The sequence below is a fragment of the Hemiscyllium ocellatum genome, chromosome 42 (assembly GCF_020745735.1).
Source record: "Hemiscyllium ocellatum isolate sHemOce1 chromosome 42, sHemOce1.pat.X.cur, whole genome shotgun sequence".
Lineage (NCBI taxonomy): Eukaryota > Metazoa > Chordata > Chondrichthyes > Orectolobiformes > Hemiscylliidae > Hemiscyllium > Hemiscyllium ocellatum.
In genome coordinates this window covers 23,681,543-23,704,348 of record NC_083442.1, presented here as the reverse complement: position 1 = coordinate 23,704,348, position 22,806 = coordinate 23,681,543, and the positions used below count along the sequence as shown (strand labels likewise).

General features: G+C 44.1%; 1 protein-coding gene across 1 annotated transcript in view; it reads left to right on the top strand.

Annotated features, from left to right (window-relative positions):
• loxl1 (lysyl oxidase-like 1) overlaps positions 1 to 22,806 on the top strand; it is an 88,054-nt gene that overhangs the window by 45,856 nt on the left and 19,392 nt on the right. The window contains exons 3-4 of the mRNA XM_060853955.1: positions 5,962 to 6,099; positions 21,960 to 22,116. Coding sequence (XP_060709938.1) covers positions 5,962 to 6,099; positions 21,960 to 22,116 — 295 coding nt within the window. The remainder of the gene's footprint in view (positions 1 to 5,961; positions 6,100 to 21,959; positions 22,117 to 22,806) is intronic.

Below are 22,806 nucleotides of genomic sequence, written 5' to 3'. Positions count from 1 at the left end.
TCAATCTCTCTTCATAAGACAGAACCCCCTATTCTCTGGAATCAATCTGGTGAGCCCTGCTTCCAATCTAACTCTATCCCTCCTCAGGTAAGGAGACCAAACTTGAACACTATACTTAAGATGTGGCCTAGCTCAAACCTTGTATGTTGATTTGCTGTTGGGCCTGATGGTAATTTTTGGTATATGTGAGACTTGAGGTGACATCTGAGTACATGCAAGCACAGTCCTCCAAACTTTCCAATTGTGGTAACGGTGGATGACCTTGTTGATGTTCTGATTAAGGGCTCATTCCTGAAGAAGAACTCATGCCCCAAACGTCGATTCTCCTGCTCCTTGGATGCTGCCTGACCTTCTGCGCATTTCCAGCAACATATTTCCAGTGATGTTCTGATTAAGCCAGTCTTTGATGTTTTCTAGTGCTATCCACAGTTCATACAGCACCGAACCAAAACCCTTCGCTCCAACCAGTCCATGTCAAACATAATCCCCAAACTAAATTAGTCCCACCTGCCTGCTCCTGGCCCATACTCCTCCAAACCTTTCCTAATTGTGTACCTATCTATATCTTTTAAATGTGGTAACTGCTTCACCACTTCCTCAGCAAGTTCATTCCACATGAGAACCACTTTCTCAGGGGAAAATTTTGCCCGTCATGTCTTTTTTAAGTCTCTCTCTTCCTTCATGAATGTCTGTACAGAGCAAAGGGTTGGCACAAGTGCTGCTAACTCCATTTACGCTGTTTGCTTTGATCGGAAATGTTTATACTGACTGAGAAGGAAGGGAAGTGTGAGTTAGTTTTCCTTTTGTCCTCTCGCCCAGGGGTGTCCTCTGACTGACACCAACCAGTTGCCTTCCTCTGAGATCAGTTAGTTTACCTGTCATAGGGAAGACAACTGGAGCTATTATTGTTATGACATTTTAGGAAGGAGCTTAAAGAGGTTTATAGTAACCGCGCAGTGTCAACATGGTTTTGTGAAAAGTGATATCGTATTTAACCAATTTGTTGGAGTTCTTTGAGGAAGTAGCTGTGCTGTGGACAAAGAGTGGATGGGACACACTTAGATTTCCAGAAGGCATTTGTTCAGGTGTCACACTAATTGGCATCTTATTGCTGACTTGGAACTGTATTGCCATTCCTTCATTGTCGCTCAGTTAACATCCTGCAATTCCCTTCCTCACTGCACTGTAGGTGTCCATACTTAGGAAGTTCAAGAGGACAACTCACCATAACCTTCCTTAAGGAATTGACTATGAGTGCTAAAGTCCGGCCAATGATGTGCAAATGCCAAGGAATTTGAAATCAAAAATCTCATGGTGTAGGTGGTTGCATATCAGTGTGGATGGAAGATTGGCTAATGGAGAGGAAATGATGAGTTGGCCTAAATGTGTCATTTTCGTGGTGACAAGCTGTAAGAGCTGTGTGCTGCAGAAATCAACCCTGGGTCCTCAACATTTCTGCAGCTTTTACAAATGATCTGGATGAATTGACCAAAGGTACAGTTGCTAAGTTTTACTAATGACGCAATGACAGGTCGGAAAGTTGTGAAGAGAATATACAAAGGTATATAGATAGGTTCAGTGAATGGGCAGATATCTGGCACATGGCGTTTAATGTGGGGAAATGCTGTCCATGCTGGTGGAAAGAATAAAAAAGTATATCATCTAAATAGTGAGAGATTGCAAAACTCTGAGATGCAGAGGGATCTGAGTGTCCTAACACATGAATGGCAAAACATTAGGATACAGGTAATTAGGAGAATGTTCCTGCTTATGGAATTGAATACAAAGATGGGAAGGTTATGCTTCAATTATACAGAATATTGATGATTCTACATCTATAGGCCTGTACATAGTATTGGCTATCTTATTTCAGGAAAGATTAAATGTGTTGAAACGGTTTACTCGACTAATACTAGAATAAGGCAGGTTGTCTACTGAAGAAAAGTTCTACAGGATCAGTTTGTAACTAATGGAGCTTGAAAGAATAAGAGGTGACTTAACAGGTGACCGAAAGATCATGAGAAGTTTTGACGGGGGTCAATGGAGATAAGATGTTTCATCATCTGTGAGAATCTAGAATTAGAACTCTCTGTTTAAATACTCTCCCGTTTCAGATAAATTTATTTTCTTCAAGAGAGTCATGAGTCTTTGGAATTGTCATGCACCAGACCAAACCGTCCCTCAAAACACATCAAGGAGGTAGCTCAGACCTGAATTCTTCTTTCTTATTTAAAAGGCAAGTGCCAGGTGTTACATTCGGATGCAATTCAATTGGTCAAACTACCAGGCTTGAAGCAAAACACACTTTATTCATGCACTATTGTTGTAAACAAACCCAAAAGGTCCCACTAACATGAATGATTCTGCCTTCTCTTAGAAGCATGGATCCACATATCTTTCTGTTTAAATAAATTAGAGCTGATCAATGGGAGTTATCTCTAGTCTTGTTGTCAAAGTCTTGCTGAGTTGTGTTACACATATGTTGAAAAGAAACTGTGAAGTGGGGTTGTTTCTTTCAATTGTTTTCATGGGATGTTTATCTCGCTGGCAGACTGGCATTTGTTGCTGCTCCTAATTTACTGGGCCCCATCGGAGGCAGTGAAGAGATAAAACTGTTCAATGGGGGGGGGGGGTGCTGGAAAAGCACAGCAGGTCAGGCAGCAACTGAGGAGCAGGAAAGTTGACATTTTGGGCATAAGCCTTTCATTAGGAGTGCCCGAATGTTTCCGAAATGTATGCCTGAAATGTCAACTCTCCTGCTCCCCCAAATGCTGCCTGACCTGCTGTGCTTTTCCAACGCCACTCTTTTCGACTGTGACTCTAGAGCATCTGCAGTCCTCGCTTTCTCGCGCTTCGGAGATAAGCACATCTCGGTGGGTCTGGAGTCCAGTGTGGGCCAGGCCAGGCAGATTTCCTGCCTGAAGGGACATCAGGGAAGATGTTTTATGATAGTCAACAATAATTTAATGGTCAATATTTTTAATTCCAGGTTTATCAATAACATTTAAATAAAATGTGGGCCAAGATTTCAATTGGAGCTGAAAGAGCAATGCTGTGCTTCCTTATATATCATGGATATCCATTATCCCAGGTCCTCTGGATTACTACTTCAGTGACATCTGTGTCACGTAGTTCGCTGGCTATCTGGAGTATAACAACAATGGTTCAATCTCCTGATCTGGTTGTGACAGTTCATTACTCCAAATCTTGCTCCACACTTGTATAATGGTGCCCTTTAATCCACATATAATCACTGCATCACTAGATAACCCCCCTTGTTTTACTATTAGTCTAGTAAAGGGTGGCACGGTGGCACAGTGGTTAGCACTGCTGCCTCACAGCACCAGGGACCTGGGTTCGATTCCAGCCTTGGGCGACTGTCTGTGTGGAGTTTGCACATTCTCCCCGTGTCTGAGTGGGTTTCCTCCCACAATCCAAAGGTGCGCAGGCCAGGTGCAGTAGTCAGGGGGAAATGGGTCTGGGTGGGTTACTCTTCAGAGGGTTGGTGTGGACTTGTTGGGCCAAATGGCCTGTTTCCACACTGTAGGGAATCTAATCTAATTTAAACCTCCTTCAAACTGCTTTCAACACATTTAATCCTTCCTTAAAGAAGATACTCAGTACTGTATAATGGACTTTGTCCAGTGGAGAGAGTTGCCTGAGGTCCTTTGTGGAACACGGCAAGTTAGTTAGTATATATTTGCCCAAAGCTTTGTCTGCACATAGCCAATTATGTATTCATGAGGTAATTAAAGTATTTAATTTTTTTTAGGATTGAGCTGTATATGTGTGGACTGCACTCTTGCCTCTGAGTTGTAGATTTCTAGATCAAGTTCCACTCCAGGCTTGGGCAGAGAAATGAAGGTTGATGCTCCAGTGCAATACTGTGGGTGGGCTGCACTGTCTACTCAGAACCTGCCTGTCTACTCAGATGTGTGTAAATGATCCCAGGGCACTCTTATGAAGAAGAACAAAGCAGTTCTCCCTGATGTCCAGACCAATATTTATCCCTTGCCATCAACATCACAATTATCTGGTCTTTACCCTGTTGAAGTTTGTGGAAGTTTGCACCATTTGCACCACATTTGAGCAGCACAGGGGCTCGGTGGTTAGCACCAGGGACCCGGGTTTGATTCCAGCCTCGGGCGACTGTCTGTATGGAGTTTGCACGTTCTCCACATGTCTGCGTGAGTTCCCTCCAAGTTATTTGGATTAGCCGTGGGAAATGCAGGGTTACTGGGATCAGGATGAGTCTGGGTGGGATGCTCTTCGGAGGGTTGGTGTGGACTTGATGGGCCGAGTCACCTGTTGCCACATTGCAGGGATTCTATAGAAATCTCGAAAATGTTTGATGGGCTGTAAGTCCCTTTTGATACATCCGGGGGTTATGTTAAGTGCTAAATCATTGAAAGATTTTTAAAAATATGAGTTATATTGATATAGCACCTTCACATTTACAGGATGTTCCATGGCACTTTATTGTCAGTAGGGTGCTTTCCAAGTTTAGTCGCCGTTCCAATGTAGGAAATTGTACAGCCATGCTGTGGGAAGGATGTTATTGAATTGAAAAGGGTATAAAAAAGATTTACAAGGATGTTACTGAGACTGGAAGTTTCGAGTTATAAGGAGAGGTTGGGTACGTCGGGACTTTCTTCTCTGGAGAATAGAGGCTGAGGAGTGTCTTTATAGAGGTTTATAAAATCACGAGGGGCATAGATAGGGTGAGTAGACAAGGTCTTTTCCCTGGGGTAGGGGAGTCCAAAACTAGAGGGCAAAGGTTTAAAGTGAGAGGAGAAAGATTGAAATGAGACCAAAGGGGCAAACTTCTCACAAGAGGTTGGTGCATTTATGGAATGAGATGCCAGAATAAATGGTGGGAGTGGGTACAGTTACTTAAAAGACATTTTCGACAGTTACATGGATGGGAAGTTTTAAGGGATATGGGCCAAATGCAGGCAAATGGGTCCATTTTGTTGTAGGAAAGCGGGTCAGCATGGACACGTTGGACTGAAGGGCCGGTTTCCGTGCTGTGCGACTCGATGACTGTAGTGATTGGATCCAAGTGGACCTCGTTGACAATGAGATCCTCCATTGGGATCATGAGCCTGGGCCCATCTGGAAGCCCTGGCTGACGAAGATGACCAGGGGATGCTGGGCCTGACCAGGCTGGCCATTAACAGGCTTGGGCAGCGGGCTGTGGAGGGGTCATTATAGCCTGCCCCGTTCCGCTGTTATGTTCAAGCCTGGGTGTCCCTGGAGCAGGTGCACGTGGTGACCACCAATATTCTGAATGCCTTTAGAGAGAGATGGACACCGAGGGGATTTGGAATGCTTTATGTCCCCCTCCAATTCTGTTTTGTTTTAATCCCACCCCTCCCCTTCACTTTCTTCATGTAAGCACTGTTCGCTCTGGAATTTTCTTATCACTGGTTCATTGGCCACATTGGGTTCTTTCTTGGTGGTGGAATATTAATGAAGTTATTTACACAACTGGTATTTTTCACTGTGTCCTGCACCTACGGGTGCTGAGCAAAATAAGCACTGCTACTGTGTGGCAGCAGTACAGCGGAAAGGAAAAAAGATTTTTAAAATAAAAAAAAGGGATTGAGAATCACCCTCAGTTGAGGGACAAAAATCACCAAGTTATCGACCAACAGGTTTACTTGAAATCAGAAGCTTTCAGAGTGCTGTTTCTTGGTCAGAGGTGACTCCCTGCTGGTTGGTCACAGCAAGTGTACTGTGCATGTGTAAATAAAGGGTGATTCAGTGACAGGATACCGGCTTCTCTGTAGCTACTTCAATGACTGAACAAAATGCATCTAAAGGTCAAAGTTGGTCCCACCGTCATGGCTGCCTCCTCAGTGTGCTTGGGTGCGTGAGTTTTGGAATGACATCCTTTTGTTCCCAGCATTCCAGAGTACCCTCACAGGCTCAGACCAAACTTCCTTTTCTCTCTTTCAGCTCTGCGTACGCTTCTGACGTCACGGATTACGACATCCGAGTACTGCTGCGGTTCCCCCAGCGAGTGAAGAATCAGGGGATTGCTGACTTCCTCCCGAACAGACCTCGCCACTCCTGGGAGTGGCATAGCTGCCACCAGTAAGTGCTCCAGAACAGCGCTGCACATTTCAACATCCCTTTGGTGATAGAAAAATGGGGCAAATCAGAACCACAGAACCTATATACGCACCATTGGCCCAGGGATTCAATTAAGATAACATTACGCCCACGCCACAGTAATTATTTCTGTATAATGAAAATGACTCAAGAAAGATTACAGCTCATTTAAAATGTCAAGTGAAAAGGTTAAGATAGTGACTGCAAAACTGAATAAATAATGGAAGTTGATGCATCTTTCATAGTTAAAAGTAGGCATTAATAATTATTAAGGATTTTATTTCTTATTCTATTTGTTTCAGGATCACCGTCTATTGGTTTCCTTTTCCGATTCCATTTATGTACAGTTGGTTGAACATTACACCCTCAATGTACTTGAAATTGTATCTAGTGGGCGGCATCGTGGGCGGCACGGTGGCACAGTGGTTAGCACTGCTGCCTCACAGCGCCAGAGACCCGGGTTCAATTCCCGCCTCAGGCGACTGACTGTGTGGAGTTTGCACGTTCTCCCCGTGTCTGCCTGGGTTTCCTCCGGGTGCTCCGGTTTCCTCCTATAGTCCAAAGATGTGCGGGTCAGGTGAATTGGCCATACTAAATTGCCCATAGTGTTAGGTAAGGGGTAAATGCAGGAGTATGAGTGGGTTGCGCTTCGGCGGGTTGGTGTGGACTTGTTGGGCCGAAGGGCCTGTTTCCACACTGTAAGTAATCTAGTCTAGTCTGTTTTCTATCAAGTAATGAATCCATGTCAATTTTTTGAAGCCTCCATATTTTGGGGAGATCACCTTGCAGTAACTTAAAATGGCAGAAAACCATTCTGCCTGTTTCATTGTTATGATTGAAATTGATATTTACATCCACATTTGTATGACAATCTGTAATTCTTGATCCTGGCACGGAAATGAGTGAGTTCTTGACGAGTTACAGAAAGGTTGAAGAAACTGTCAATAAAGGAAAAGGCACAGAGAACCCTAAAAGACTCAGCAGGTCTGGCAGCATCTGTGGAGTTAAGCTACACTTGCAATATTGCATATAGTTCTGGTCACCACACTACCAGATGGCTGTGGAAACTTTGGAGAGAGTACAGAAAAGGTTTAGGGGTGATCAAAGTTTGTGCGAAGATTTGTAGCTCGGGTGCTTGTTGTAGTGGTTCTGTTCGCCGAGCTGGAAGTTTTTGTTGCAAACGTTTCGTCCCCTGGCTAGGGGTGACTTGATCGAGGTGTACAAGATGATTAGGGGTTTAGATAGGGTTGACCATGAGAACCTTTTTCCACATATGGAGTCAGCTATTACGAGGGGGCATAGCTTTAAATTAAGGGGTGGTAGGTATAGGACAGACGTTAGGGATAGATTCTTTACTCAGCGAGTCGTGAGTTCATGGAATGCCCTGCCAGTAGCAGTGGTGGACTCTCCCTGGGCATTTAAACGGGCATTGGATAGGCATATGGAGGATAGTGGGCTAGTGTAGGTTAGGTGGGCTTGGATCGGCGCAACATCGAGGGCCAAAGGGCCTGTACTGCGCTGTATTTTTCTATGTTCTATGTTCTATGTTCTATGATGTTGCCTGGGACGGGAAATTTTAGCTATGAAGAAAAGTTGGATAGACTGGGTTTGTTTTCACTGAAACGCAGGAGGTTGAGGATAACCTGATAGAAGTTTATAAGATTGTGAATGGAATGGATGGAGTGGAAAGTATGAGGCTGTTTCCCGGGGTGGAGGGGGTCAGTTACATGGGAACACAGGCTCAAGGTGCAGAGTGTGGGGGGGGGGGGGGGGGGGAAGTTGAAGTGATATGCAAAGCATGTTTTTCACACAAAGGGTGGTGAGTGCCTGGAGAACGTGTTGCCAGAGGTGATGGATGTAGACACAATAACAGCATTTAAGAAGCACCTGGACCAATGTATGAATAAGAAGGGAATAGAAAGGTGTGGATCATGTAAGTGAAGACAGCTTTAGGGCAAAATGTGGTGGCATTGGCTTGGAGGACTGAAGGGCATGTTCCTGTGCTGTATTGTTCTTTGTTCTTAGAAGCAGAATCAACATTTTGAGTCTGCTATGACTTCTTCAGAACTCAGAACTGTTTGTAAGAGAGTTGGGTTGCATGTGCCAGTAAATCAAAAGGTGTTTCTGTCCAAATATCACTTCGCTCCCATCATCAATGGAACTATGTAAAGACATCAATTTTCAAATCACTTTTAGAGATGACCTGATCCAAAATGGCCTACAGTTCAGTCTAAAACATTCTTTACAATTTAGATGCAAACTTTTATCTTAAGCTCATACAATATATCATTGTCTAATTACTGGATAAAGCGTCAATTTTTGTTTTGCCTTTTGTAATTAACTGAATAGCTCAGCACCCTACCAAGCAATTAGTGTATTACTGAAACTGGGTCTTGTTACAAGATTCAGACAAACTAGCAGGGAACTTAACACATGAACACCAACCAGCTACCAAAAGACACGAGCCACTATCACTAGTTTCCCTACATACAGACAAAGAAGGACACCACTTTGGCTGGGGCAACACACACATCCTAGGACAGACGAAACAAAGACATGCACGAGAATTCCTAGTGGCCTGACATTCTAACCAAAACTCCAACAATAAACACATCGATTTAGATCCTATCTACCTTCTACCTTGAAAAAAAACAAACCGGAAATGACATCACCCACCTTAAGAAGCCTAGACCTTTTATGAGGTGGGACATAGCACCAGCGCTTCACCAGAGACTCTCACTGATGGTGTTTCCTAGTCATGGTGACAAAACGTCTGAAAACAAACCTTTCAGCTCAGCGAGCAAACTTACATACATATTAGCTACATTAATCAACACTAATTCTTTAATTATTTGATCTGCTGCTGGATATTTAAACATTGACGAAATAACAGCATCCAGCAATGTCAGTTGGTTAGCTTCAGTATTCTCCAACACAGTACTAATTTGCACTTGTACTGTGCAGGGTAGTATACAATCAGGGCCACATAAAGCAAACTGGTGAACCGTCTGGGTGTTGAACGAGTCACTGTTTCGCCAACAGTGTGGTGGGGAAGAAATTTATGAATGCACAAAATGGGCTGAATTGGCTTCATCATCTGTTTGCACAGCGTGTTCAGTGCTCTGTTGTGCCGAATCTTCCTGGGACTGAATTTGGGGAGGACCAATCATTGACTCTGGGGGTGATAAGTGAGTCATAGAGTCATACAGCAAGGAATCAGACCCTTCAGTCCATCTGGTCCACGCTGACCATGTTCCCAAAATAAACCAGTCCCATTTGTCTGTGTTATGTAGAATCTGTAGTGTGGCAACAGGCCATTTTGGCCTAACATGTCCACACACACCCTCCGAAGAGTAAACCATCCAGACCCATTCCCCATCCCTATTGTTCTACATTTCCCCCAACTAACCCACTTAACCTACACATCCCTGAACACTATGGGCAATTTAACATGGCCAATTTACCTGCACATCTTTGGACTGGTCGCCTCTCAACTTCCTATGCTCCCAAAGAGAAAACATCCCAGCCTATTCCGCCTCTCGTTAGAATTCAGACCCTCCAGTTGAAGAACCTGTGCAGCTAATGAGGTGTGCACAATATTTTATTCTTTCAAAGGACGGCAGTTATCTTCCACCCCTAATTGCCCAGAGGACAGTTAAGAGTCAGTCACATTGCTGTGCGTCTGGAGTCATATGTATGTGAGACCATATCCCTCCAAACCTTTTCTATTCATGAATTTATGCAAATGTCTTTTAAATGTTGTAACTGTACCCACATCTACCACTTCCTCTGGAAGTTCATTCCACACACGAGCCACTCTGTGTAAAAAAAAAAGTCTGACAAGTCCTTTTTAAAGCTTTCTCCGCTCACCCTAAAAATGTGCCCCTCTAGTTTTAAACTCCCCTACCCCAGGAAAAAGAATCTTGCTGTTCAGCTTATCCATGCCCCTCATGGTTTTATAAACCTTTACAAGGTTACCTCTCAACTTCCTACTCTCCAATGAGAAAACATCCCAGCCTATCCAGTCTCTCGTTAGAACTCAGACCCTCCATTTGAAGAACCCTCCATATGCAGCTAATGAGGTATGCACATTTTAAAAAATGCATTCAAAGGACAGCATTAACTGCCCATCCCCAATTGTTCAGAGGGCAGTTTAGAGTCAATCACATTACTGTGGGTCTGGAGTCACAGGTAGGCCGGACTAGGTAAGGATGGCAGTTTCCTTCATTCAGATCGGAGGGGGGTGGAGGGGGGAGGGTGAGGGCGCGGGGTGGTGGTCAAGCCATGGTCAGTCTTTTAGTCGAACCCAACCAGACTTATTCCTGCTGGATATTTTCTTCAAAATAAAAAGACTTTTCATACAATTGTTCCTTTTTCCTTTTGGATTGCATTAACAATCCTGGGACTAACCTCATACGGAAACTTGGCCTGTGCTCGCCCTCTTAAGACCAATTATTTCACCAGCAAATTGTCAGAATACATCATGGGGAGATCCAGGCCAACCTTGCATTTGCCTCTACACTGTCAAATCTGGACAGGCCAGTAACTTCATTAGGGACCAGCGGCTCAATTACATCCAGATGCAGTGACTGACCTCGTGCTGGTGTGAATGTTACGTGGGACTCGATCCAACCTGTTTCATCTTGGCCTTGCTAAGCTAAACTTTCATGTTGGCGAGATGAAATATCCTGTGGATGAAGGGTGTCTGTGTGACAGTTTTGACGCAAAATATCCCGCGTTTGGCCATCTACCCTTTACTCCTGGGGTTTGGATTAAAATGAAACACAGACCCCCGGCCTGGATTCTCGTTCCTAATGTCGGGAAACATGCCAACTTGCCACGGCCATCATGGGAGATTCCCTCCTGAATAGTGAGACCTTTGACTCTGAACAGAGGTTACGAGAGATTCTGGGAGTAGATTTAGCATCACTTACCCCAGATGTAGTTTAGAAATGGCCGGTAATACTCTCTTCCATTCAGCAGAAGATACAGAAGCTTGAACACGCGCACAGACACACACACACACACACACACACCCCAACAGGTTCAAGAACAGCTTCTTCCCCGCTGTTCTTAGACTGCTGTAACGACAAATCAAATGTTGACCTTTTGTGTAGCTCCTGTGCAGTCATAACCTTGTATGTCCCGCTCTGTCTAAGCACCCTCTGATCCCTCCTGTACTGCACATAAAACAAAACTTTTCACTGTACTTAGGTACATGTGACAACAATAAATCAAATTAAATCAGGAGCAACTTAAACGCTCACCAATATTTTATTAAATCATAGTACTTTTAGCCTCACCCACTATACGCAAATACCAAGTCACTTCCATGCCCTGATACCAACCCATACCCTGCCATTGTCACCCTTGAGCCCTGCACAATGCTAACATACACATATTCACCACCTCAGGAGCTTTGTTGAGATGAAATAAAATGGATATCAAACTTCCTTCTCCAGCCTTCGTTATATCAAACAAAACTCTGTTCCAAGAAAGTCCCCTTAAATCTTTTAAATCTCAAGTAATTAAGGCCTTGCATAAACAGACATCTGTTCATAAACCCACATTAAAGACAGCTAATCCTTTAATAACTTCTTTGAGCTGTCAATCAAACTGTGAACTTAAGAACGACCTGCTTTCACTCCGTCTCACACATGCACACACGCACAACATGGATACTGGGAAAAAAAATAAGCACTACCGCAGTTAGGTAGTCGTGTGGAGGTAAAAGCAAAGCAAAAAAAGCAAGAAATAAAGAGAGAGAAAAAAAACCACCTGCTGAGGTAATTATAGCTTGTACACAGCCAAGCATTTATAATGTTGAAATGGTAGTGCATTTTGTACCTAATGGTAGAAAGGTCAATAAATGGGTTTTGTAACAGAGAGCTTTCCAATCAACTTCAAATGGCATAGGCAACTTGTTTCTTCCGATTATTAAGGGGTGGGTGCTTTGAATAACCTCACGGCTTGGGAGTTCTGCAGCCCTTAATTCTCCTTCAGGAGCATTCAAGAGCGCTCTATCAAGGTGTGGCTCCCACAATGTGAGTCAAGGCTGTTCGAACTGAGCACTGAGTTTAAATAATGTTGCTGAGTTTGGCTGAGTCCCAGCACCCCCATGTTCCCCTTCAAGCAGAAATTAAATTTTGAGGCCAGAGTTTCCACATTTGGTCCCCACACTAATAGGCCTCCCCTCTCTTGGGAAATTAGTTTAGTTTGGTGAAATTCTGATTCTGATTGTTAGTGAACCATGGGGCAAATGTATTCCATTTTCTTTCTCCAAAACATTGATGTTTCTTAGAAAGTCTTCAAGCAATTTATAGTATAATACAGTATTAAGGCCACATCTGGAGTATTTGTATGGGGCAGCATGGTGACTCAGTAGTTGCCACTGCTGCCTCACAGCACCAGGGACTCAGGTTCGATTCCACCCTTAGGTGACTGTCTGTGTAGAGTTTGCACGTTATCCCTGTGTCTGCTCGGGCTTCCTCCAGGTGCTCCAGTTTACTCCCACAGTCCAAAGATGTGCAGGTTAGGTGGATTGGCCAAACTAAATTGCCCATGGTGTTCAGGGATGTGCTGGCTAGGTGGATTAGCCATGGGAAATACAGGGGTAAGGTAGGGAGGCTGGTCCTGGGTGGGATGCTGTTCGGAGGGTCGGTTTGGACTCGATGGGCCACATAGCCTGCATCCACAGCAGATGGATTCTATGGCTCTGGTCAGCACGATATAGGAAGGATGTAATTCGTTTGGAGAGCGTGCACAGAAGATTTACTAGAACATTGCCAGGGCTGGAGAATTGTAGCTTTCGGGTGAGGTTGGAGGTGTTTTCCATAGAACAGAGCAGGCTGAGGGTTGACATGATTGAGGTATACACAATTATGAGGGGTAGAGATAGAGTAGACAGGAGCAACCCCCGTTTCCTTACGCAAAGAGTTCAAAAACTGGGGCTCTTAGTTTCAAACGAATTGGCAGAAGGAATGGGGGACTTGAGGAAAAAAGTTTTTTTTTATGCAGAAGGCGGTGGGTGTCTGGAATTTGCTGCCTGAGTTGCTGGTGGAAGCAGAGACCATAAACAGTTTTTTTTTATAAAACTCAGCAGGACTGGCAGCATCTGTGGATGGAAAGCAGAGTTAACTTTTCGGATCCAGTGACCTTTTAAAAAGCTTTTGAGAAAAGATCAGATAAGTTGGCGCTCTTTTTAAAACGTACCTGGGCCTGAACCTTAAATTCAATAAATTGCTGGGCGATGAGCCGTATGCAGGAAGACAGGATTAGAAATAGCATCTGGGTGTCTTTAGATTGGCATGGAGAAGATGGGCCAAAAGGCCATCTTCTGTGTTGTATCATTTCTATGATTTCTATGGGTCAATCTCTTACTTGACCTGAGGTAAATGTGTGACAGGTATGGATGTATCAATCTTCATCACATCCTCGGTGGGTGACTTCTGTCCAACAGGTTTTGGCAGGTTGCTCCCAGTAATTTGCAACAGGTTATCAGTAACACTGATTGGTGTAGAAAGCTGCAGGAAGGTATCAGTGCACTGGTCACATCGGCAGAGAAGGTTGAAAATGGAACTCAATCCCCAAAATTGTGAAGTATCACATTCATGGTGGTCAGACAAGGCAAGGGAAAACTCAGGGGTAGGATTGTGAGCAGTGTAGAGGAGCAGAGGGACTGGGGAGTACACGTCTGTAAATCACTGAGGACTCAGAATCGTAGCAGTGTTATGGTGCCCAAGGAGGCCATTGCTCTTACTTGATATGTCCGTAGAATCCCTACAGTATGGGGACAGGCCCTTTGGCCTAACAAGTCCATACCATACCTAACAAGTCCTACCCTATTATCCTATATTTTCTGCTGACTAATGCACCTAACCCTACACATCCCTGAACACTATGGGCAATTTAGAATGACCAATTCACCTAATCTGCACACCTTTGGATTGTGGGAGGACACCCATGCAGACACGGGGAGACTGTGCAAACTCCACACAGACAGTCGCCCGAGACTGGAATCAAACCTTGGTCCCTGGTGCTGTGAGGCAGCAGTGCTAACCACTGAGCCACAGTGCCGTTCACGGTGAGCATCGTTACCTGGTGCCAATCTCTTTTCTCCCTAAACCCTTGCATGTTACATTTTATCCAACTAATCATCCAATCCCCTCTTGAATGCCTCAATTGAACCACCCTCCACCACAATTCCAGGCAGTCCATTCCATATCCTCACTACTCACTGAGTGAAAACATTTTCCCTTAGTTCGACTTTGCTTCTTTTGTAAACCGTTTTTAATCTACGCCCTCTTATCGAGTTATACGGCATGGAAACAGACCCTTCGGTCCAACCAGTCCATGCTGACCATAATCCCAAACTGAGCTAGTCCCACCTGTTTGCTCCTAGCCCATATCCCTTCAAACCTTTCATGTACTTAAGCAAATGTCTTTTAAACATTGTAACTGTACCCATGTCCACGGCCTCCTCTGGCAGTTCATTCCACATATAAATAATTCAAGGAGAAAGTGAGGTCTGCAGATGCTGGAGATCAGAGCTGAAAATGTGTTGCTGGAAAAGCACAGCAGGTCAGGCAGCATCCAAGGAGCAGGAGATTCGACGTTTCGGGCATAAGCCCTTCTTCAGGACATATGAATAATTGTCTACATTAAAAGAAAGTGCCCCTTTTTAAAATCTTTCTCCTCTCACCTTAAACATATGTTGTTAGAGTCTGTTAAAGTGATTATTCACATAACCACATATATTTCTTTCAATATTCTGTTACTTCCATCTTCTGCTTCAGATACATATTTAGCATACATTTGGTTATCCTTAGACCTCACATGATCTCATCAGCAAGTCAATCATAGAGTCATAGAGCTGCACAGCATGGAAACAGACCCCCCCTCATCCATGATGACCAGATATCCCAAATTAATCCCTACCTCTTGTTCTTGTTCCTTATATGAGCAGGAACAATTTGTCCCTATTTATTCTATTCAGCCACTAACGATTTTGGAAACCTCTATCAGACCACCTCTTAGCCTTCCTCTCTCCAAGTGCAGTCTGAACTTCGAGGAGAAAGTGAGGTCTGCAGATGCTGGAGATCAGAGCTGAAAATGTGTTGCTGGAAAAGCACAGCAGGTCAGGCAGCATCCAAGGAACAGGAAATTCGACGTTTCCTGATGAAGGGCTTATGCCCGAAACGTCGAATTTCCTGTTCCTTTGATGCTGCCTGACCTCCTGTGCTTTTCCAGCAACACATTTTCAGCAGTCTGAACTTCGTCAATCTCTGTTCATAATTAAGTTCCTCATTCCTGCAGCCTTTCTTGTAAGTCGCTTTTGCACAGTCTCCGATGTACACCCTTCCTAGCATCCAGAACTGTACACAATAGGTTGCAGGAGATGGTCCCGAAGCACTTTTACTGCCTGAGGATTAGAATGTAAGAATGTGAGGATTAGGCTAGGAATCTACAAAACACCACTTAGACCGCAGTTTGTAAAGTGTACTGGTCCATTCGCTGCACTGAAAGAAGGATGTGACGAGCAATCAAGAGAGTACAGAAGGGGATTTGCGAGGATGTTGGCAAGAATGGAGCATTTAAGACACAAGGAAATATGGGATAAACGTTGTTTTCTTTGGAGGCTGAGACTTAATTGAGGTGCATAATGTTGAGGGGTGTGGATAAATTGGATGGAAGGATCTATTAACAGGGATATCAACAACCAGGTGAGGTACAGATTTAACATAATTGGTAGACAAGTAACTTTGTTTACCTGTGCTGAGGTAGGGTGGGGATTTAGAGTTGAAAGGGCAGAAGAGGCAGAAACACTTCTAAAAATGTAATTGGATAGAACCATAAGTCATAGAGATGTACAGCATGGAAACAGATCCTTTGATCCAACTCGTCCATGCCGACCAGATATCCTAAACTAATAAATTCCCATTTGCCAGCATTGGTCCGTATCCCTCTAAACCTTATGGGTTAGTCCTGCTGTATCCTAGAATGTTTGCTCTAAGCTACACAGGCCAGAACTCAACATGCAGGAGACAAACAGGCTGTGTGTGAGTGGATCCTTTAAGATGTGCAAAATGGCCACAAAAGCTCTGAAACAATCTTAAAGGGTCTGCAGATAGAAATGAAAGGGAACATTGGCTATGTACCAAGTGATCTAAAGTGGGATTAGGCTTGTTAGTTGTTTTTCTGCTGGTAACAAGCACAATGGACTAAATTTGTGACACACATTTTTCAACGTTATGTCCTGCTCCTTTTTTAGTTTCTAAAGAAATAGCGTCTCTCAACCCTTAATCACATAAATGAGCTTTTTTCCTCTTTGCTGGCAACTTGCCGACTGGCCATAATTGCACGACAGCAAACTTGTAAACTATGTGAAATATTCCTAACAAACAAGTCCGAAGTTTGTGACTACAAAGGCCTGACTGTACGGGGTGGATAAATGATCTTCAAGTTTGTGCAAGTCCACTGCAATGCTTTTTGCCTTCTGCTGTCAGCCAAGGAAATAGCCACAGAAATTCCTGAATTGTTAGCTGTTGAAAGGGGGGTGAATGAAGTCGGGTCCGTAACACAACAATTCAAATGTCAAAGTAGGAAACCAGAGCTGGTATTAACTTGATGTATCAAGCACCAGATATAGTGATGGGATTCAGACCCTTTTCTGAATGCAGTTCTTTTAAATCCCCATTTTAACCTAATAATCATGTTCTTGTTGACGTCATGTTTGGTATGGTGTACACCAATGCTCCATTCAATGTTATAGTGGTCTGAGTTAGAGCATAATTTGTAGGAACAGAAGTATACCATTTGGCCCATCGAGTCTTCTTTATCATTCAGTGAGATCTTGACTGATCTGATAATTCTCAACTCCACTTGCCTGCCATTTTCCCCATGATCCTTGATTCCCTTTACTGATTAAAAATCTGACTAACTGAGCCCTAAATATACTTAACAACCCATGATAGAATAAAAGGAGGGGAAAATGGAGTAAAAGAAAGACTTGCATCTATCTAGCACTGTTCCTGGGAGCCGGACATAGCAAAATGTTTTACTGCAAATGAAATGCAGCTAAACGCAAGACATGGGAAGAAGTTGTAAATTCTATACAAACAATTGCCCATAGGTAGGATCACAGCTGGGTCCCTGGTGCTGTGTGGCAGCAGTGCGAACCTCTGAGCCATTGTCCTGCCCCATTAACGAAGGTGTATCATTTCGCAAGAAATGCACCTACACCTGAATGCAACATCCCATAAATAATTCTGGAGAGTTAACCTCATCTCTTCACATTTTCTTTCTGCCAGATCACTGGGTTAGATACCACTAGGTGTTTCATTGAGTGTCTTGCTCCTCGGATGCTGCCTGACCTGCTGTGCTTTTCCAGCACCACACTTTTCAACTCTGACTCTCCAGCATCTGCAGTCCTCACTTTCTCCTACGTCCAGCATTAGAGTAAAGCTTATGAAGGAGCAGATCAAAATGGACGGCAGATTTCTTATTTCTTCTTTCCACATTGTGCATTGGAAGAGTAGCTGTTGAAGATGGTGGGCGGGGTGCTAGTTAAAGGTGCTGCTTTGTTTTGGGTGCTTTTGAACTCCTCAAGTGTTGTTGGAGCTGAAATCATCAAAGCAACTGGAGAGTATTCTGTCACCCTCCTGATTTGTGGCTTATAGCAGTGGACTGGCCTAGGGGAGCCAGTAAGTGAGTTAATCACCTGTAGAATTCCTAATCTGACATGTTGTGTAGCCACAGTATTGGTTTAGATGTTCCATCTTAGTTTGCAGTCAATGCTAATCCCCAGGACATTGAGTGTGGGGGATTCAAATGTGGTAATGCTGTTAAATGCCAAAGGAAAATAGTTAGATATTCTCTTGTTAGACATTATTATGTTCCAGGCACTTGTGAGCCGTGAATGTTACTCGCCTCTAATCAGCCAAAGTCTGAATGCTGTTTTCATCTTGCTGCATACAGGCACAAACTACTTCTTTATCTGAGGAATTGCAACTTGTACTGAACACGTTACACTCCTCAATGAATATTGCCACTTCTGACATCATTAGTTGGTTAAAGTGCCTGCCTGTTTAACAGAAGTTTCTGTGTTCATATCCCAGCGGCGCCTGTACCTTCTTTTTGGGCGGTACAGTGGATAGCACTGCTGCCTCTCGGTGCCAGGGACCCAGGTTCGATCCCAGCTTTGGACGACTGTCTGTGTGGAGATTGCACATTCTCCCTGTGTCTGCGTGGGTTTCCTCCGGGTGCTCCGGTTTCCTCCCACAATCCAAAGATGAGCGGGTCAAGGTGGATTTGCCATGCCAAATTGCCCCATAGTGTCCAGGGATGTGCAGGCTAGGCGGGAAATGTGGGATTATGGGATAGGGTAGGGGGATGGGTCTGTGTGGCCTCTATCTGCATTGTAGGGAGTGTATGATTAAAGTGTAAATGTTGGCTTGGTTTTGGAGGTGGAGGAGTTAGGTTAAAGGCAGAATGCACGATATTGGACCAGCTGCCTGTTAATATAGAATTTATTGTAATTTGTTGAGTCCAAGTGGTGATATCAAACTGAGGTTTATGCTTTTGCTGAAAGCTTGGGCGACACTATCGAATGATGATTGGGCTCCGATACGTTTCTCTGCAATGGAATATCTATTGAGATCCCCTTTCTAATTCTCCCACGTTGTGCAAGGTGCAAAATGATCTGCACCACTCCTGGGATTGTGCCCTGGCAGGACTGTGTGGTGGGAAGGGAGCAGAAATGCAAAGATTTCATTGGGGAAGATGGGAAAGAGCCTGTTTTAACTGCATCCCGCAGTACTGCTTGTGCAATGCAAGAAGCAATATCAAATGATGCAGAGCTTCTGGCCAGTGTACGGCTGCGTTACCTGAAAAATCCTGGCGTGATTACAGTGCACACGAAGGCCATTTGACCTGTCATATTCCTGCTGGCTCGATGCAGGAGCAACTCTTTTAGTCTTGTTCTTCTCCTTTTTCCCTGTAACCCTAATTCTTTCCAAATATTTCATTCTCTTTGATGATCTCAACAGAAGCTGCCTTCACCATTCTCTGTAGCAATGTATTCTAGATCCTAGCTCTTTGTTTAAACTTCGGTTTTTCCTATAGTTGCCACTACTTGTTTCACCTAAATTTGGTCTCCTCTTAGTCCTTCCGTGCACATAAAGAATATCTCTCACTCTTTGCAAATTTCATACCCCTTGAGGTTTTGAAATATGTTCTTGAGATTACTGGTTGGGCTAGCATTTATTATCTATCAATTGTTGCCCAGAATAAGGTCAAAGCCAGCCACATCACTGTTGGTCTGGAGTTACATGTAAGATTTGCTTCTCTCAAGGACTTTAATGAGCCAAATGGGCTTTTACAACAATGCACCATTATCAAATTTTTATCAAATTTGAATTTCGTCGGCTGGGTCCTGGTGAGATTTGAACCCCAGGTGGGGAAGGGGGCCTAGATTGTTAATCCAGTTGCGTTACTGCCACTTTCTCCCTTTTAACTGTCTTCCTTTCTCTCAACGGCAGTCGGAAATGCTCTTCTCGAAACCATGTAAGTTGCGAACTTTCGTCAACAGATCGTCATTAGATCATCAGGAGGTGGAATAGTATTGGCAATCAGCCTTGGGTTCACTTGCCAGCTGTATATGGAACTGGTACTGAGTCAGGCTCCTTCAGGAAAACATCTTGTGCATGATCAACTCCTTCATGAGTCATAGTGTGGCTGAAGTGGATGAAAAGTCCCTTTCAGGCTTTCAGTACTACATGTGCCAAATAACAATGTTTTCCAAGCTAAACATTTCAATTTGTATCCTCCCTGTGCTTGTTATAATCCAGGCTGCAAGTGGACTTGATTATTAGCCGTCTTCTGATCACATTTAAAGATACCCCCATCTCTCCCTGCTCCCCTCCCCTTGCTCCAGAATGTATTGTATATCTTGCAATATGTAAGCACCATACTCTTTGCTACATTCCACACCTTCAGCTAGCTAATGTCTGCTGGAGTATTAAGCAAGTTTTCTTTACATTGACTTTGCCATTCATCAACTATTCCTCGAACAGCTTAATGAACAATAAGAAAAGGGTGTATTCAGAAAGTAGTCTGTTGTTGGAATCTTTCCCTAATGTATCGAACACCCAATGATATAATGCTTTGTCCTTGCCTATGTCAATGCTCTCATCTCTGAATATTTACCATTCAACTTAGGGCAGCTCAGTGGTTAGCAGCGCTGCCTCACAGTATCATAGTGTGTGTGTGTGTGTGTGTGTGTTTCCTCCTCCCAAAGATGTACAGGCTAGGTGGGTTAGCCATGGGAGAATGCAGGCTTACAGGAATGGGGGAGGGGAGGGGAGGGGTCTGAATGGATTGCTCTTCAGAGGGTTGGGTGTGGATTTGATGGGCTGAATGGCCTGCTTCCACACTGTAGAAACAGTGTGGCTGCTTGAATAACACCTCAACCACGTCTGAAACATTTATCCCATCCAGCATTAATGCACAGTAGCAGCATCAATGTCTGTGCCATCTGCAAGATGCACTGTGGCAACTCAGTAGGCCTCCTTTGATAGCAACTTCCAAACCCAGGAGAACTACATCGAAAAGAGCATTGAAAATACCCGGAAGCACCACTACCTGCAAGCTCTCCTATGAGCCTTGCACTGTCTTTACTTGGAACTGTATCTCCATTCCTCTGCTGTTGCTGGGTCAAAGTCAAGGAACTCTCTACCACCCAGTGCTGTGGATGCATATACCTGGACATGACAGGGAATGTAGCAGCCCAAGACTCTCCAACAGCTTTTCAAGGTGGGTCCATTAAACCCACTTATTTGATAAAACTTCCTTCCAAAATCTTCTCCTTTGTCGCAACATCAATTTTGTTTTGAGCAATTATGCTTCACTGCACTGTGGAATACTAAAGCCAACAATTACTGTTGTTGTTGAGGGTGTAACATAAAGCATTTATTTATATTGTGAGAAATGATCTTAGCTAATGTGCCATAAAGCAATCCAGGCATTTTGTTGATCCACTTTATAACTCCCTATATGGTTTATCTCACATATAGGAATGTAAAAGTCTGGCTAGACGGAGGTTATTGATAGGAGGGAACTCAACAGCAGTAGAAGAGCTAATGGTGTTACAATGGTGCTATGTTGACTGTTAAAACAATTTCAATTGACTGTCATTTCAAAATGACTCTTGACTAAAGTACCTTAAGAGTTATCTGAAAGCAGATTTGAAATGAATCTGAATCCAGCAACAGTTACTCATCCCCATCCTGCTCGTTACAGGTAAATCAAACGAGCCCAACTTATTGCATTGGTGACCGTGTCCCAGGTTGTAAGCAGCAAGTTGGTACTCGAGTCTCATTTCTGAAGACAGAGGTGGTGGATATTTTGAGATTAAATTGTTCGACCTGTTAAAATGATGGATTATTTTGCATTTCTGGCACCCAGTGGTAGCACAGACATGCCCAGGCCATGTGTAGCGCGGTTAGATGCTGCTTCGAAAAGTGTGTCTGCGATTCTATCTTGAGACAGCGATACATTCTGACACTGCAGACATGGCGCGGGTTTCCCTTCTTAAGCTAACTAATGCTAATTAAGGCCTGATTTGGACTGCCTACCAATTTCCATTGGTTTAAGCCTCTTCAAATTCACTCCACGTTCCGTAGGAGTTAACTCCTATCCCAATTCCATGGCGAAGAGCAGCACAAAGAACCAGAAACTATTGCACAATGTGTCCATTCGCTGTGACATCTGGTCCCCAGCCAAGTGGCAATGATGGCTTTATTCCCAAATCAACCTCTTAAGTTGTCTCTGTCTTGCATTGCCAGGCACTATCACAGCATGGATGAGTTCAGTCACTATGATCTGCTGGATGCAGCTACTGGAAGGAAAGTGGCTGAGGGACACAAAGCCAGTTTCTGCCTCGAGGATACCACCTGTGATTTTGGCCATCTGAAGCGTTACGCCTGTACGGCGCACACTCAGGTAGGAGGTCCATCGCAGGCAAAGTAATTCGGTAGATCTATCAACTATCAACTCATTTGACCCCACCTTCCAAACCCTGTACCACTGGGAAGGACAAAGGCAGTGAATGAGTGGGGGAGCACCATCACCTGCAAGTTCCCATTGAAGTCAAACACCATGTTAACTTGGAACAATATAACCCTGCTCACGGCACTGCGCCACAATCTTGGCGCTCGTTTCCAAACAGCACGGTGGGTGTACCCGCATCCCTGACAAGAAAGCAGCTCACCACCTACTTTGCCAGGATGCTGAGGGAGGGGCAGATATATGCTGACTTAGCCGGCAATGCCCGCTCACCCCTGAACAAATTTAAAAAAAACATATCTCCAACATGTGTCACAAAGGCTTTTTCTTCTGGGCTTTGAAATGGTGTCTTAATTTATAATGGAGCTAAGCGGCTGAGTTCCCACCTCTCCTTATTCCAAACAGGATAGGGGGCACTGTTTGTTTGGATCATTCATTTGATTCAGGCAAGGATTCTGCCCCCTCCCACCACCACCCGCCAAGAACAAATCGCACCTCATGCAAGCTTCCAGCCAATCAAGCAGTCGTCAGCTTTCCAGTCCCGGTGGCACCACAGGAAGTGGTGGTCACTGCTGGGACTGTGGGGAGTCTCCATGGAAACAAGCCTGGACAAAGCTTGTCGAGGGT